Source organism: Taudactylus pleione, unplaced genomic scaffold (genome assembly GCF_031769625.1).
Source record: "Taudactylus pleione unplaced genomic scaffold, aTauple2 ptg000009l, whole genome shotgun sequence".
NCBI classification, from domain to species: domain Eukaryota; kingdom Metazoa; phylum Chordata; class Amphibia; order Anura; family Myobatrachidae; genus Taudactylus; species Taudactylus pleione.
Genome location: NW_028284412.1, coordinates 4,681,518 through 4,699,129, shown reverse-complemented (window position 1 = coordinate 4,699,129; position 17,612 = coordinate 4,681,518). Strand labels below are relative to the sequence as shown.

General features: G+C 43.5%; 1 protein-coding gene across 1 annotated transcript in view; it reads right to left on the bottom strand.

Moving 5' to 3' along the window:
- MPP1 (MAGUK p55 scaffold protein 1) overlaps positions 1 to 17,612 on the bottom strand; it is a 44,419-nt gene that overhangs the window by 14,830 nt on the left and 11,977 nt on the right. The window contains exons 3-11 of the mRNA XM_088466987.1: positions 16,123 to 16,201; positions 15,549 to 15,634; positions 14,409 to 14,477; positions 11,241 to 11,431; positions 9,743 to 9,846; positions 9,570 to 9,650; positions 7,845 to 7,925; positions 3,366 to 3,568; positions 2,861 to 2,932 (exon numbers count right to left, since the gene is read on the bottom strand). Of these exons, the coding sequence (XP_088323113.1) occupies positions 2,861 to 2,932; positions 3,366 to 3,568; positions 7,845 to 7,925; positions 9,570 to 9,650; positions 9,743 to 9,846; positions 11,241 to 11,431; positions 14,409 to 14,477; positions 15,549 to 15,634; positions 16,123 to 16,201 (966 nt within the window). The remainder of the gene's footprint in view (positions 1 to 2,860; positions 2,933 to 3,365; positions 3,569 to 7,844; positions 7,926 to 9,569; positions 9,651 to 9,742; positions 9,847 to 11,240; positions 11,432 to 14,408; positions 14,478 to 15,548; positions 15,635 to 16,122; positions 16,202 to 17,612) is intronic.

Here is a 17,612-nt window from a genome sequence, read left to right as displayed (position 1 = left end):
TCCCTTTCTGCAGCGCTTGGTGGCTGCCCGGCATGTCCATAAGCACCGGGCACACCCCCAAGTATGACGAAAAGGGGACATGTCTTATAGACACACCCCTTTTCAGGCACACGCATAAGGTTGCCCTCTCTAGCTCCGGCGCCCTACCTGCCACCGGAGCTAGAGAGAACACCATTAATCCATGTGCACGTTTCTACCCTTTGATTTTATTTTTTGGAATTGTAATTTGTGTGAACCTTTTTATTTATAATAATCTTGGAACATTGCTTCGAAGATATTCTTGAATTAAAACATTACTTTTGGACTGTGTTTTTATGACCCAAGGCCTCATTTGGCCCATGTTACCTATTTTTACTAAGTGTGCATAATCATATAGGCTTACCCTGTATTTAATACTAAAGTTCCTCTTTGCTGGTGGCAGTTCGGTTTATTTAACCACGCGTTCTCAGGTAGCCAGTATAAGTCATGGGCAGTGATCCTCAGATTGGCGTATCTGGAGAAATCAGCCAGTGGTCTGTAACAGTCTTCTTTAAATAAATATTGTTTGGGTACCAGGATGTATTTTATAGATTCCAAAGAAATTCCACACCTTTTACCCAGACTCCAATTGAAAGCCCCAAAACCTGTGCTACACATTATGCACTTTTCTTCAAAGCTACAGATTTTCCACTACACTCATGTTACATTTGTCCACCCACAAGGTGGAGAATAAAGTGACAAGAGAACATAGGAAATAAGGCCAGATTATTGAGAATGCACAAACAATTGAGGCAGATATTTTCATTCTTGACAACAGATCCTATAATGTAAGGAAGGAGTTTGTGGATATCCAACAGTTTCATTGGTGAAACGATCGTTCAGACACACTACACAATAAATGAGGCAGATCAACAGGTTATTGGCAAATCAGCCCAATAATTGGATAGTGTGTAGATAGCTTACTAATTCATCTCACAGTAAACTAATGATAGCTTACTAATTCATCTCACAGTAAAGCTCCATAGACACAGGATGATTCGCTCCATAAGCGACATTGGCCAGTGTGTCCCCAGCAGGGGTGTACTCAGTGTCGTTCATTGTTTTGGGGCAAAAACTGAATGATATTTTGGATGACTGAACGATAACATTATCAAACAATCACCCAAAATATCACTGCATGTGTACACACCTAGAGAGCCAAAAGAGAAATTCACTGTGGAAACGCACGCCACACAAATTATCACAACAAATATCAGAAGGATTCCTCTATACCAGAGGTTCCCAAACTTCACCATTACAGTCCAGGTTTTGAGGATATCCATGCTTGAGCACAGATTGACTTAATTAAGTAGTCAGTTAATCTGCTTTAGCCATCTGGAGTTAAGCATGGCTATCCTTAGACACCTGGACTATAATGGCAGTTTGGAAGCTTCTGCTCTATACATTTGATTTTACCTGCTTAAGAGACCACAATTTGTTCTTTGTAACCATATTACTCCTAAAAACACTAATTAAATATATGTAAACACCTCTGAAGGTTCTCTTTTAAAAAGGGATACAGTTAAAAGACCGACAGTTGGGATGCTGGCACCGGAATCCGACACCAGTCAGACTCCCGGCATCACAATGCTAAGTAGCAGGATTAGGCACTAGAGGGCAAGAGTTATGTTTAGGGTGCAGAGAAGGGGAGGTTAGGTTTAGGCACCAGGGAGGATTAGGGTAGGGAGAGAGGGAAGGTTAGAATACTGACCAACAAGTGCCAGGATTCTAACCCTGACAGAATGCCAGGGTCAGGAGTCTGACCGCCAACATCCCGTACCCATCCCCTTTTAAATAGTCCACACAATCTAGATTGCTAATTGCAATTTAAGCGATTCAGAATGGTTTCGCAGTTTGGGTCTTGGTTGCAACGCCATGAGACCAATCTGATCAAAAAGATGCTACAACATTCAGCACGCCACATGGCATATTGAGGCTAGGCGTAGGACACATCTGTACATGTTGAACCCCTACCATGGGCATCTTAGTCATAACCACAAAGACCACTAGTGCAGAGGTACCCAAACACAGCCCTCAGGGCATTCCAACAGTTCAGGAATCAGAGATATTATGGATGAGTACGGGTGTTGACGCAAATTGAGAGCGGTACCAATTAATCACCTGTGGTCAAGCACAGATCCTTAAAACCTGGACTGTTAGGGTGCCATGAGGATAGAGACTGTTCTAACCACTAGGGCAGAGGTTTCCAGTCATTTTAAAAGCAGTCTTCATCCCATAACCCCAGCCAAATAGGCCTCTGTCAAAGTAACTGGATTCCTATTCCAGCTACAGTAGCCAAGTTTATGGGAAAAGGAACCCTCCAATTATTTGTATTAACATAGGCATCAGACACTAGAGGCCGATTCGGACATGCCCACAAGTCTGTTTTGCAGATGGATCTTCCAACTTTTATCACTGCACATACTTTGTAGTAGAGCTAATGCAACTTTGATACAAGCTTGTCTCCAAATCTCCATTTACAGGTCAGTGGGTGTACCTGGGCGTTCACATGTAGGATAAGTGATCCAAGGGTGTGTTGTGGGCATGCAGGCAATATTGCAGCTATTCACAAGTGATTTTATGCAGCAATCAGATTTCAGAGCTCTTTCCACAAGGCTAGGGGCTGATGCAAATGCGTGCCTGTATAGATGATATCAATCTGCATATGAACGTAGTTAAGGGTGGTGCAGCCACACAGATGTGATCAACTCTGAATTCAGGCAAATACCTGCCTTTATCTCCAAGCACAGAAGACCTGTAACTGCTTCCTACAGAAATCAGGACTGCTCACCATGCACAAACCGTTACTGCTTTTTACACAGCAGTATTTTCATTCACTCACCTGATCGGTAACAGTGGGAGATATAAACACAATGAAAGGCGCCAATTCTGCTGTACGAACCATCTTCAGGGTCTAGGAAACAAAATTCCAGGTGAGTTGTCCCGCAGTATGGGAAAATAGCAAAAAACATATACAAGCTCTATTGTACATTGTGCTAAACTATTGTTATGCAAAGACCAAAGCTTGGTTATGCGTGATGCTGCTGCATCCTAGCACTGGTTAATGAGCGGATGAAACAAACCAAGAAAAAAGGAGTAGAGGTATTCCTGTCATTCTAGATACAGCGTACAGGATGTACACAGAAGTGCTCAGAATACAGATACAGGAGGTGACTACTGCCAGCGACAAGTCTGTACCCTGCCTGGGGTATAATCCTAGTAGGAATACTATTAATACAATACTTCAGTGTCCCTATCCGGGCCTAACTAGGGCACCACTTATTCCCAACATTAGCCACAGGGTATGGTTTTTACAGTAACCACATTAATCTGTAGAAAATTCTCACCTGTGGCTCTATGTCGAGAACGGCCACCTTTCCTTCTTTATGGATGTCCTTTACAGTCTGGATCTTTGTCCCAAACATGAATCCACTAAAACTGCCAAACTCCAGAAACTGATTTTCTGAGATCCCTTGGCTCATTTCCTCCACTGACACAAAATGATAGGCGGCTCCATCCTCTTCTCCACGCTTTGGGGGCCGAGAGGTGTCTTGGGAGGAAAAAAAAAAAAAAATTAAGTCTAGAGACTTTTCTAGAATCTTCTGCCAAATCACCTCTTAAAATTTCCACCCGATCCTGGCAACTGGATGAACTATGCTGTTCGTTACATCTCTGCCTATGCACTCACTGGATTGTATCACAATGCTACTTAAAAGTAAACTAAAGATTTGAAATAAATAAATAAATAATAATAATGTTTAATTCTACTGCTATGTCCTCAATGGGCATCGCACACTTCCAATATAACAGGCTTAAAAGGAGTGCTGGCCATACACGGGATGACTGATCACACAATTTGGGCAGTTTGTACAGGTTGGACAGACCAATCATTTGAAAAAAAAGAGTTGTATTAGGAGTCTTCTGCAACCACAATGCGCGTCCCCTCCATCATCTAGTTGGATTGCAGATCAGATGGTTTTGCAGAGATCTCAACTGATCGTGTAGGACAGTGATTTTCAACCTTTCAACTTGAGTCACACAGCTCAAGATTTTAAAATTGCCAAGGCACACCATCCGGCAATGCGGGGTGCGAGACAGATGAAAAAACACACATACATTGGCCTCCGCAGGAAAAAAACACACATACATTGGCCTCCGCAGGAATAAAACACACATACATTGGCCTCCGCAGGAATAAAACACACATACATTGGCCTCCGCAGGAATAAAACACACATACATTGGCCTCCGCAGGAATAAAACACACATACATTGGCCCCACAGAAAAAACATTTATATTGGCTGGCCACACAGAATAAACCACAATGCTCTCCACACAAAAAAATCAACACTGGCTGACCCCTACAGAAAAAACCCCACATTGCTCCCATGTTAAAAATAAATAAAGATTTATTGGCACCTACCAGGCTGTGCACAGCTGTCAGTGCAGCAGAGTGCAGCCGTCGGGTGGAGTGGGCCGGTAAGCACACTAGAGGACAGGCGGAGAGCACAGGTGGAGCGAGAGGGAGGGCTGGGGGAATCAGGCGGGATGACTGGCTGGCTGAGCGGGCAGGCGTGACCTGTGATATCACGCCGCCGCGCCTACAGAGTCACGGCCCGGGAGCGCCTGAGCTTCCCAGAAGAGCTCAGCGGCAGCACTGCCCGGGCCGCAATGACTGTACTGCAGTAATCTGATCGGCGGCTCTGACAGCAGACTCCAACGGCGGCTTGGCACACTAAACTACCCACGGCACACCGGTGTGCCGCGGCACAGCGGTTGAAAACCGCTGGTGTAGGAATTGACACATTATGTGATCAAATCGTATGGTCGTATGTGAAATAGTTGCATTTTAAATACAGATAGTCCTGTATCTGAAGGGAAGAATTTTCAAGGGAAATCGTACAACTGATCTGACCAACTTTTGAATCTCTGTGTATGGCCACCTTCAGTCTCTCGGTGTTGCGTTAGAGATGCACTGGATGCCTGCTAGATAGCTACAGACACCTCCAGCCAGTGCTGTCAGAGCATGGAGCCATCTTGAGAGCTATCTAGGAGGATTGGAAGGAGTGGAGGATGTTCAAAAATCAAAGAATGGGGACCATAGAGGATGGGAAGGGAGTGACCCCTTTCAGCACTTGGAGCCCCCCCAACTGCCCAGCAAGGCAAGGGAGAAAAGAGGAGACACCAGGGTGCAAGAGTCTGGAAGGTCATGGGGGAGGCAGCACGAGGCTGGTGAGAACATTGGGGGATGTGACAGGAGAGGCACAGGGGAGTGAAACTATATGGCAGCCACACTAGCTCACAACACAGCAGAAAAAATGTTCAAATTACTAGTACACAATGAAAAGCATTTGCAATGTCTGATCTATGCAGCCAACTAGCAGTAGACACTTCAATGGCTGAGCAATACCATTACCAACTTTTTGAAGCCATATGGCCTGCATAACAGACCACTTTGAAGGGGTAAATCTGCAAAGCAAAATAGTGGCTTTGAATAAAACTGCAGCTTTAAATTTCCTGTTTGAACACCCGGGAAAAGTGGTGGCTTTGTTTAGTAAATTTACCCCCAAGATGTCTGAAAAATATAAAAAAAAAATGCACCAAGTATCTTACAGAAAAAGTGGATTAGTGAATTTCTCCACATTTTCCACCTAAAGGAATGAACAGAAATCCCCAATGCTGCACTGGGAAGTGTTCCTTTTCCGATAAAGAAACGGCCATGCTCAGTCTAGGTACATAGTGAGCTGCCAGAGCGCAGAGCCTGCCATATACATCTGTATAGAAATAGTCAGCTCAACCATGTGGGTATTAAGGGTATTGTGTGATCAAATACATTCATCTTGGCAGGACACGAGTCTACAAAATAATTTTCCACCAGAAAGGCAACGGTGGCTTATATACAAGTATATATGATAAAATGTAGATAATGTGGTAGAATATATAATACCACATGATCTAATCCCTTCTTAAAATGGCAAGACCACAATGTAAAAATATAATTCTATTTTAAAGTGACTTGCATTAAAATATATTAGGTTAATACATCCATATTTAGCAATATACAATGGTAACCAAGTTGTACTTTAGAACAGTCCGCAATAAACAGTCCGTCTGTAGAGCATTATGGTTTCGTTAAATCGCTCCAAATAATAGCGGCTACTGTGCAGCTTTGAGACTGCCTGTCCCACCCTCACCATAATTATAATTTAACCTAATTCAGAGAGGTTAGTTAATGCAGCAACGTCACAGGCAGCTTGGTGATGAAGTCACAGAAATAGGGAGGAATTCATTAGGAGTGAAGTTCTATATGCTGCACTTAAAGAACCATTTGTTTAGCAGATTTAGGTTTCATTAGAAATTAACTGAGCTTTATTACAGGGTTTTATTTATTTATTAAAGGCTTGTTTCATCTTTATGGTCCTGATCACTGAACATTTACCAGCATTAAAACTAGTAGATGTTAGCTAGAAAGTAATGTTAAGATGTAACAGTAGGCCCACGGATTTGCTTTATGCTTTTTTTTACATCCAGACAAAAGTCACTATTTTAAAAATACCAACAAGACATTGTAGCACCTAGAGGGAATATTCGGAGTGACCATTACAGACACTATGGGCTCGATCCAATTAGGTGCAATGGCGTTAAAACGCCGGCAATGGCTTATTAGCTTAGCACTTTCAGGCGAATCCAGACGGTAGTCAAGCACGGCCACTGTTGCGATGACTCGCACACGCAAGTACATCGCACCTAATTGGATTGAGTCCTGAGTTTAGAGTAATAGTCCTTATGTAATATTTAATTTTAGTCTTTATCAGAAGGCCAACTCCACCCAAAACTCACATTTGTGTACTGACATGGAGTCCCACATTAATTAAGGTGTATTTTTACCCAAAGGTTCATTTAGGAGGGGGCGACCATTTTTTCCCCCCATCCTGTACAGAGATACATTCAGTATCTCAGCGCAGGGAATGTCAGTGTTTAGAAAACCGGCGCAGGAATCTCTAAACCTGTCAGAATCCTGGCTACCCTGAAGGTTAGTAGCAAGGTTGGGGGAAGGTTAGGATACCTACCGACAGGTGTCTGTATCCTAACCAGTCAGGATTTTGTCCACCGGGATTCCGAGCGACAGCATCCCGTACCCACTTTCACACCATATGGCTTAGGGGGAAATTAAATTCTTAGCGATGTGCTGCCAAACACTGATGTCCAGCTGCGCACAGTACAGTTTAATATGGCAGGCAATGGTCACTCATTTTTCTGAGTACCTCTATAGGGTGCAAGGAAAATGAGCAAAGATTGGTTGCCAAGTGGCTTTGCCCAACTTCACAAGAAATTACATAGCGTCCAAATGTATTTAAATAAAAAACACAAACAGGAGCTCCAAAAGAAGAGCGTCCCGAAATGTGTTTGAAGTGATGGCTGATTCGGTCACTTCTTTGGAACCCTGGTGTTGTTCTGCTGACCACACCTGGTCATTGCTGGGGAGGCCTCTTATGGAACCCTCTCCCAGTCATTTCTGAGTTATGTATCCCATAGGCTACAGTGGCTAACACTTGCTTCTACGGTCAAAAGGAGGGCCTGTGGTAAATATCTGATGTCCTTCAATGCTGAATCCCAGGGATCCTCTATTTGTGGTTACCTCCCCGAAAACACATCCTGGGGAGTCCGAATGTAAACACTTAATGATTCTACAAAAGCAGGTACAACACTTCCACTAAATTCTTCAACAGGGAATGGAAATGGAGAAGACAAAATGGACAAAAGCAACAGTGGAATGACCAAAGGTATTAATAGTGTACAAAAGGTAAAGGTATGAGACACTCACGTGGTGCAGGGTAGCTGAATCGGTCAGGATATTTGGTAAGCAAAGTATTTTTTATGTGACTGCGCCCAACTCCATTGACACCTGTAATAGAAAAGAAATGTTAAAAAAAATACCCAAATATTTACTGTTCTGAAAAAAGAAATGCATTTAGAATGTACACATGTACCTAAAACTAATTTGGCCCCTTTATGCTTAGTAAAAGTCTGCAAAGGTGTAGAAGTTTAACTGCAAACACATTTCTGCAGGCAACGCTGCTCTTTCAGGCCACACAAACACACTGTACAGTGCACTTAGCCTTGGAGTAAAGCTGGGTACACAGACATCAGATCTGTCAGCAGACGAATGCACAGAGCGTTCGATTGGTATGGATTTGGTCAGAATGCCGACTGCTGGGATTCCAGTGGTCAGAATGCAGTCGCCAGAATCCCGACACTTGTCAGAATACTGGTCCTGGCATCCCAACTGCCGGAATCCTGAAGACAAGTACTGGGGTTAGGGGGAGGGTTAGGCTTACTTACCTGGGGGCTTCTGCATTCTAACCTGGTCAGGATGCCGGCATTGGGATTCTGACTGCCGGGATCCCAAGCGCTGGCATCCTGTATCCAACCTGATCAGTAAGCTATACACACTTACCAGTCAGCCACTCAATATGAGGGCCTGACATCACAACTAGGCAGGCCTTTAAGTTTGCTCATAGTTGTGATGTCAGTGTCAATGATCCCGGCATAGGCTGTGCTGTAGGGCCGGCCTGATAGGTCTGTGAATGTTTTTCAGACCTATCAGGTGTACTCACCTGCAGATCTGCTACAGATTTATCACTTGTCAATCCAACGAGCAATATACCATACCTACAAGCATGTACCCAGCATTAGCCTCAACCACTCAGGTTATACATTTTACAGTTGTGTAGAACAAAATGCTGTGCCTGTGTCCAGCAGATGAATCTGCTCCCAACTCTAAATCAACCCCAAAACACAGAGTAATGACTTTCCATACCAGTTTATGGATGGCACCAATATATGCCATTTGGGGGGCACTAGATGCAGAAGTAAACCTACCACGAACTACCACTACTTGACAACACAGGTGATGCTCTTTATATCCACAATGGGAGAGATGCTACTTTTTGACTCTTCCATAATTTGACAGGAATATTACAAAACATGGACCACCACAAATAAAGCAGCTACTTTAGAATTGTATCACATGAATATGAGTTTTCCATCTCTAGAATGTAGAACCGCTACTCCCAGCTCCTATTTGCTCTAAATGAATAGCCTGCTTGCTGCCTAGGAATACTAACAGAAAATGGCCTTTGATGAGAAGGAATGTTTGGAAAGAACTGCTCTGGGTGTGCAGAAGGCAGATGGCCCCATAGGAAGTGGGAGTGACTGATACACATACTGTTACAGATCAGTGACCTTCCATCAATCCTCTCACATGGGATTCCGGCATTCAGAATTCAGCTGCCGGAATCCCAACAGTATGTAGTGGGGTTAGGGGGAGGGTTAGGCAAAGGGAAGGGGGGGTTAGCAGACTGACAGGTACGGGTATGCTAACCCTGTCGGGATGCTGGCGTCTGATTTTGGCCGCTGGGGTCCCAAACGCCAGCATCTTGTTCTATAATGGTGCAGTCTTACTCAATATATCACTTATGGACATGTGATAAAATAGTAGAGAATTATTCTCAATGTAAGCAAAGTATATTTTATGATAACTACTGACCAATCAGCACCAGGGTTCTCCTTGTGAAAGCTGGGAGGGACACGACTTCCTCATAGGAGACCACATCCAACTGATCAAAGACTGCAGATGGGAAGAAAGGTTCATTCAAAACATGTACCGGTTACACATGTTAATGAGAGTCCATGAAACAATGGGTCTGCATTTATACTCACTAGAACTATGTTTTGCCAGGTATTTATCTTTGCATTTCTTCTTTTTGCCGAATGGGCTGCAGCTTTGAGGTATCTGATTACTTGTATTGGAGCTTGCCACACGCCTGAAACAATCCAGGTACAGAAGGAGATAAAACATAAGGGACAGCTGATCTCACATTAGTACTACAGTATAAGGCACAGTTGCAGACCTGTTCCCTGGGTACAGTCTGGATCTGCATCTCTAGGAGGCAGATTTAGGGTTGGACAGAAATGTAGTGTCTGTGCTTATGCACAGAAATAAGTGCCTACATTTGTCTGTATGCAGAGCTACACACCTTTTGTGTTACACAACTCTTCCCCCTTATCAGTGCACTTGATTTGCTACTACTCATTGTCCACTTGCACATAACCAATACAAAGTGAAAATGATATGCTTGGAACCACTGGCATTGTTTCATAGCACACAATTCAATTTACTTGTCCTCACTGAATTTACCTACTTGAGAATGCGCCACTATGCCCCTTTGGTACAAGTCTTTGTAACACATGTACTTGCGTGCGCAGAGCAAAACACAAGATACACTCTGCAATCAGGCGTGTGTGCAACAATGCATCAGTCCCTGTGGTGTGGAGAGGGAGAGGGTTCGTGCACTACTTACCCAGGCCAGCAACACATCAGACAAGGAGAGTGGAGACTGCAGTAACTTACATGGTGTTCCCATCTGGATTTAACAAACCCACATTCCATAATATGCCTATACTGATATGTACAGTATGATGAAAGATTAAAGGGATTTCTTTTTATTACAATACTTTTACTGTATTTAATTTTAGCAACAGATAAAACCTTATTTGTATTAATGGTCACTTACAAAATAACCTATAAAATAAAAATAAAAAATAGGAGAGACATTAAAGTAAATACGAGGCAAAGACCTGCCCCCCAAAACGCTTTACTGGAGCAGCCCTACAATATGGTTGCTGGCTGGCCTGGTGCCAATCAACATTTGCTCTGGCTTTGAAAGGAACCTTAGTCATGGCAAAAAGACAAAACCTGGGGGAAAAAAAAAAATAAATTTTATGTAAGAATAAATAAAAGGGAATGTCTCAGGAAGGGAATACATACGATTTACCCAACAGCTGAGCAGAGTGACGGGCTCCCGGTGTACGCAAAAGTGACAGGTGTCGGGATATCGACGGCTGTCATTTAACCCCTTTCCGGGATTAGACAGTCGGGAAGCAGACAGTCGGGATTCCGTCCATCGGCTTCCCCTCAGGAAGTTATCCCCACCAATAACAGTTTCAGATTTATTTGCTGAGTGAACCTTTCAATCAATTTTTAACACTTCACTGGAGTGATGTACTGCTATTACGCCCCATTGGAATCTATCCTGTGTCCTAAATGTATATTAATTTAGGTTATCTTTACCAACACAATAGGGGTAGTAGTAAGCAACATTTCTTATCTCTTAAAATCAGTTAGGGGCCCACCATATTTTTACAGCATCAGACTTACCACTCTTGCAGTTCTGGTGAAGGTATAAGGCCAGCCTTCTCTGCTCCTTCTGTCTTTCCTTGCCACCAGTTGGAATCATCCTTGTTTATAATTTGCAGTACATCCCCAGTGCGGAAACGCAAGCCTGCCTCTCGGCATGGAATAAGTGGATCAGACAGAGGGTCGTAATCGAACAGCGCTCGCACAAACATCTGATAAAAATAAATACAGTTAACAATGGAAACAATATTGTTATATATAAATTTATTCTACTTTTTGGGATTTACTGGGGGGGAAAAAAAAAAAAAAAAAAACAGGGCAGCAGTGGTTAGCATTGCTGCTTTACAGCACTGGGCCAAGGGATGATTCCGGCCTTGTAACAGAAGTGGTCCATTGCTCATGTAGTACACACTTTAGATTGTACGTTCCAATTGTGCAGTCATGAATTATTTTGAAAGCACTACATAAGGTGGCATATTACATTTTCCTAATCTGATGAACATGATTGGGAGCCTGATTCAGAAACTACAAATGCTGAGGTTTACGTATTTGAGCAATTATCAGCGATCTGCGCACGCATCAGAGTCTGCACCAAATTTTATAACTGTTGGCGTTCACAGCAAGGATTTGGCACAATGATTGACATTCAGGGACAGTATGTGGGAGGTAACAAGTGGTGGCTCAAACGCAGGCGCGTTGCGAACGGTTTTGGGACAGGTCGCAAACTGCTTTTGCAATCTGGTAAGCAAATATTATGGCTCCAGCATACATCCATGCTGGGTTTGCTCGACCTGGCTTATTTCAATATACCCCTTTCACACTTGCTGCAGCAATAACCGGGGTTTACTGTGCAGTGAGAGAGCAACCCATCATTTCAACCCTGGTCACAAGAAGGGTTGAACACTTGTTAAACCCGATTCGCAGGGCAGTGGGAACTGGTAACCTGGGTTAAGGCAACCCGGGTCCCGTTCCCTGCATATGAAGAGCCGGCGGTTGGAGATGGTCTCATCGCCAAATGCCAGGTCACCATGCGATAGTGGTGCTGTCACTGATCCAGCATTAGTGCAGGGTATGGCCGCCAGTCAGAAAGGGGTCTCAGCTGGGTCGCACATGTGAACAAACTCCTGGGTGCGACCCAGCATTCAGATTTGAAAGGTTTTAGTAGCCATACGGTTACTCAAACCTTCCATGATGGACTGATCTGCTTCAGAAACTTCAAGTCCATGCGATTGCTTACAAAGCTGAAGAAGCTGCGACATTTGCACGCAGATGCAGAATACAAATACACAGCAGTCACGGCATCAGGGGGAATTGGTATGAAATTCGATAACAGGCAGCGGCAGCCCGACATCAGCAGAGATCCCGGCAGCGGAAGCCCGACAGCGCTGGAAATCCAGATCATGGATAGGTAAGTATTGTCTAACCTAACCCACCTAACCCTACTTAGGTTTAGGCAGCGGGGAAGGGGGTGGTTAGGGTTAGGCACTCCTAAGTCACCCGGGGGGGTGCCTAACCCTAACCCTCCCTCCCCCTGGCCTAACCCTCCCGGGGGGGGTGCCTAATCCTAAGTCCCCCCTGGGAGCCCTAAACCTAACCCTCCCCCCGCAGCTGTCCGCTCGCGGCGCCCGGCATCACTACGATCGGGATGCCGGGCGCCGGTCTCCCGGCGTCTTCATCTAGACGCCCGGCATTTCACCCTTGCCGGGATATGACAGTCGGGAATCCGGCTGCCGGTATTTAGGCAGTCGGCTTCCCGATTGCATACCCATCAGAGTCCATCTCTGATTTAAGCCCTAATAGAGTAACAGTTATTTCCAAAAACGGTTATACAGCAATTTCTATTGGCAAATGCATGGTAAGATGACAGTACCTACAATCTAAAGAGCTGGGTGGATCACAAGGTTAGTCGTCACCAAGTCCAAATTAGCTGCAGACAGTCCCAGTGGAAACTAACTGCCCCGTCCTGGACTGGCTGGTGGCAGGGCAGCCCACACTCCGTAACGCCAGCTCAGTTATATTGGAGGCACAGTACTACACTAGAGCCCTGAGAAGTCTAGCAGTGCCAGAAAAATGGCAGTCTGACTTTCAGCCTATGGAAGTGAAATTCTGCTTGGATGTAGCACCCGAGACCAAGAATGGCACAATTAGGCTGTCCTTGTTTAATACACCTAAAGATCTATGCATGTCTACCATGCTTGGCAAAAGAGGTTGGAGAGTTTAATTTAATGAATTAAATAGTAGCTCTTGTGACACCAGCCTTAGAGCTTGTGCACACAACCATCTTTAAATCTGTTTCACCATTCAGTTTGACTGGTTTGTGAAAGGGAGATTGATAAATCACAAACAATTGATCTTTATGAAGCGATGCGGGGGCAACGCATATAAGTGGTTTACCAAAACAGATAGAGGATGGCTTTCTCCTGTGTCCTCAGCCCATCAAGAAATCTAAAGTATCCATCTCCTCCACATTTATCCATCAATAACCAGTTTGGATTAGAAGCCTGGGGATATCCAGCCCAAGAGTTCCAAAGTGGCCTCCATGACATCAGTATTTCAGTCGCAGCTGCCATTTACCCCCACACCCTGTCCACTCTAACTAGGGTCTCTGCTTCAGACTCACCTTTGGGCTAAACAGATGAGCCACAGGACAATGCAGACTTACCTACCTTTTGCTTCTCCTCCCTGGGAGAAGCAGGTGGGTTGTGACAGAAGCGGGGCCCGACAGGTCACATCATTAAGCCTCCTTCACTGCAAATTGTCGCGACTGGCTTACATTTAAATAGGGGGCAGGGTTAAATGACAATTCATGGAGAAATGTGCAATTAAGCCCCACCCCCTACATGGGGACCTGCAATCACTGCAGAAATTCTCCCTTCACTAGGAAGCTGGCAGAATGCAGGAGAAGTGCCTACCCTTCCGGGGTTGCTACCCGAAAAATCGGGAGCCTCGCGCAAAAACTAGCCCTTGTAAGTAGGCTATAAAGCCCAACAACACATTCATAAATGAATACATTGGAATTCTGTATTTTTTTTAATAAGGAAGACTTATGTTAGACTGACAGGACCAAGGTGTAGGTTTATAATAGAAGAAAAAAAAGTGGTTACTGTTGTCAAAAAAGGAGCAAGGATTTAAATGAGAACATAGGAAAGCAGCAAGTAAAGTTTTTATACATAGGAATAGTAGCCATACCTGCAGTGGAGGCTTGCGGTTGCTTTGTGCTGGTGACACTTTCACAGTTACAGTTCCTTTGCTCTCTTTCTAGAGAGGAAAACAAAATCACATTACATACTTCAGTCGGGCAAGCATTCCCCGACACCAGATTAATTTTTTTTTTAGTGGTGGCAAACCCTGGCACTCCAGCTGCTGTGGGACCACATATCCTAGCATGCCCTGCCAGTTTTAGCATTCCCTAATAGCAAAACTCTGGCAGTGCATGCTGGGATATATAGTCCCACAGCAGTTGGAGTGCCAGGGTTCGCCACTACTGTCCTAGACTGATCCCTTTGGGATTAACTGAAGTCTGGTTGCTTGAGTCAGTTGCTGGATAACGTCAGACAGCGATATGGAGACAGCATGCGTGTCTTCATATCACCAAACCAATCTGGGCAGCCATGTGCTCATAAGACGAATACAGCAAACACACCAGATTTGGGGCTTGGAGCCCTGACCTACACGAAGGGAAATGGTCAGAATGAGCCCTTGAGCCCTTTAAGGAGTCAATTCAAAGTATTTACAGCCTGGGCATATGATAATAGGCCTGGGCTCACACAAACCTAGGTGGGTGGAATAAATTATACGCACGCCATGCATAAAAAGTAATTGAGAAACAAACACCATGATTGCTTAGTTGACAGATCCACATTTAAAGGGTTGATTCAGAGTCCGATGGATACAATGCATGCGTGAATGTGAATCTCCATCCTATTCCAGTTTATTCAAATCTCGGTCACATCTGTCTCTGAAGTTGGGGGTTTAGGGCAGGAAATTGGCAGCAACAATGAGAGCACAGGGTACTGGCCTGACTTGTGATCGTACCATGGGCATGTATCTAATGGTCTGTGCCATTCCGAGTCATGTGTACGGGGAAGGGAAGCCTGTTTGACGAATCACTTGCACCTAGCATGGGGCTGGTGTAAATGCCAATACTAATGATGGTGGTTGCTGCTGTTGGCGTAAAAGTCAATGCGTGCCACTGGTTTCCACTAGAATAAAATAAGCTGAATGGAATTTCAAATTAGCATAATCAGTAAACGCAGCTTCCCGAATATTTGCCTCCAAATCGGCCCCTAGGCGTTCGCATCCTTCCCATCCCAAACACCAGTATCTCACCAGTACGCTCTGCAGGTGATCCACACTTTGATTCTGGACACTTTTTCCATTTATTTCAAGGATTTCATCACCAACATGAAGGGAACCTGAGAGTAAAAACAAATTGATTTAAGAACAAATATCTGAAGTTCAAGCACAAAGTAGACATAGATAGGGCCGATCGCATACTTCTATACAAGTACATAAAAGTCTACATTATAGGGGGTTGTGTTGATTTGTAAAGCACTGTAGTAGCATCAGGATAAGCATCAATGAAAACATTGTACCAGCTAATGACGAGGATGATGGGTGGATGCATGGCACTGCATATTGAAAGCAGTCTATAAGGATTGGCATAGCCTGTGGGATTTGAGACTGTTGGAATAATTTGGCTATTCTGGCATAGCATCATCAATAACATTCACACTAAAATAAAACTTTAATGGTAAAGATACTTAATAACTTAACACCATATGAACCAATTTTATAACCATATTAGACTACACTTTAACTTCTAAAGACCACATGTTGGCAGAATAAAGTAATGATCTATATTAGAGGAACAGTGCACCTGGAGAGCTAATAAAACAGTCACCTTGTCGGTGGATAAGTCCTCCATGCAGAATTCGTGCAACAGTACATCTTTGTTGTGAATTCAACTTGAGCGTGATACCCTGCAAAAATGCAGTGACAGATAGGAGTCAATACACAATTAAAGTGGGCTCTTGTAAATGGTTACCCCAGATTGCCCAATACATTATATTAAAAAAAAAAAAAAAACTCACCTCTGTATATTTTACAGTACATAGGTGATTTTTATCTGTAGCACCTTCTGCTACTCCAAGTTTTATTGTACTCAATGCCTGGGATGGTTGTGCTATAACTTTAAGGTAGGCTAATTATTTCCTAAGACATGTCAAATGGATAATGTTTTCCTGTGCGATATATCACCACCACCATACACTGCTAGAAAGGGTCCTGTGCTGGTTGTGGAAATTACAGGGGAACCCTACTCATTTTCTCCCCCTGTAATTCCAGAACCAGATCAGAGTCTGGTGCTGGTTGTGCCAAGTACAGGGGAACCCTACACAATTTCCCTGTACTTACACAACCAGGACTGGCTATGAAAAGTCCAATGCTGGTTGTGTATTTAGAGGGGGGACACCCCACGTCTTTTTTTTTTAAACATCAACTCTTTACAAGCTTTAACAATAAAATACATATATACATCAGTGAGATGCAAGTATGTATATGTCAAAACAAACTACTCATGCTGAAAACGAAAGCATGAAGCAGCTCTATTCATTTCGGGCTTTGAAGTTAGTTTTGGAGTGGGATTTGCCTTTGATTTTTGCATTTTCATGTCCAAATAAAAACAGCAAATCCCTTCATAAACTGAAACCAGATCAAATTAGAGTGGAAAATCAAAAGCAAATCCATTCTCTTAGTAAATTTGAGATTTGCTAAAAGATTTTGCTGTTAAAGTTATTATATTCGATCTCAGATTTCAGAGATTCATAAAAATGAATCTCTAATCGAAATTTAGTAAATTTACTCCCAGGTCTCCTCATAGTACAGGCTGAGTTTCCCATATCCAAATATTCTGAAATACAGAATTTTAAAGCATGACTGAGATGGTGATGCCTTTGCTTTTTTTTATGGTTCAAATGTAGACAAACTTTGTTTAATGCACAAAATTAATACAAATATTGTATAACATCTTCAGTCTGTGTATATGAAACAAATGCATTCTGTGTTTTGATTTAAGTCCCATTCCCAAGTTATTTCATTATGGTATGCAAATATTCCAAAATACAGAAAAATCAGATCCAAAATACTTCTGGTCCCAAGCATTTTGTATACAGGTTGAGTCTCCCAAATCCAGAGACAAATACAGATCCGTGCCTTTAAGCCGACAGCCACACTGCCAATAACAACACTTTAATGTGGTGAGCTTTATATTGGGCAAGATCCTTCTAATTGTAGGCTAGAATATTTCATTGGTGTGTGGCTTATTTGTTCTAGCACAGTTGTAGCCTTAGGGAGGGATGCCTCATACAGTCTCCAATGTCAACAAAACTTATA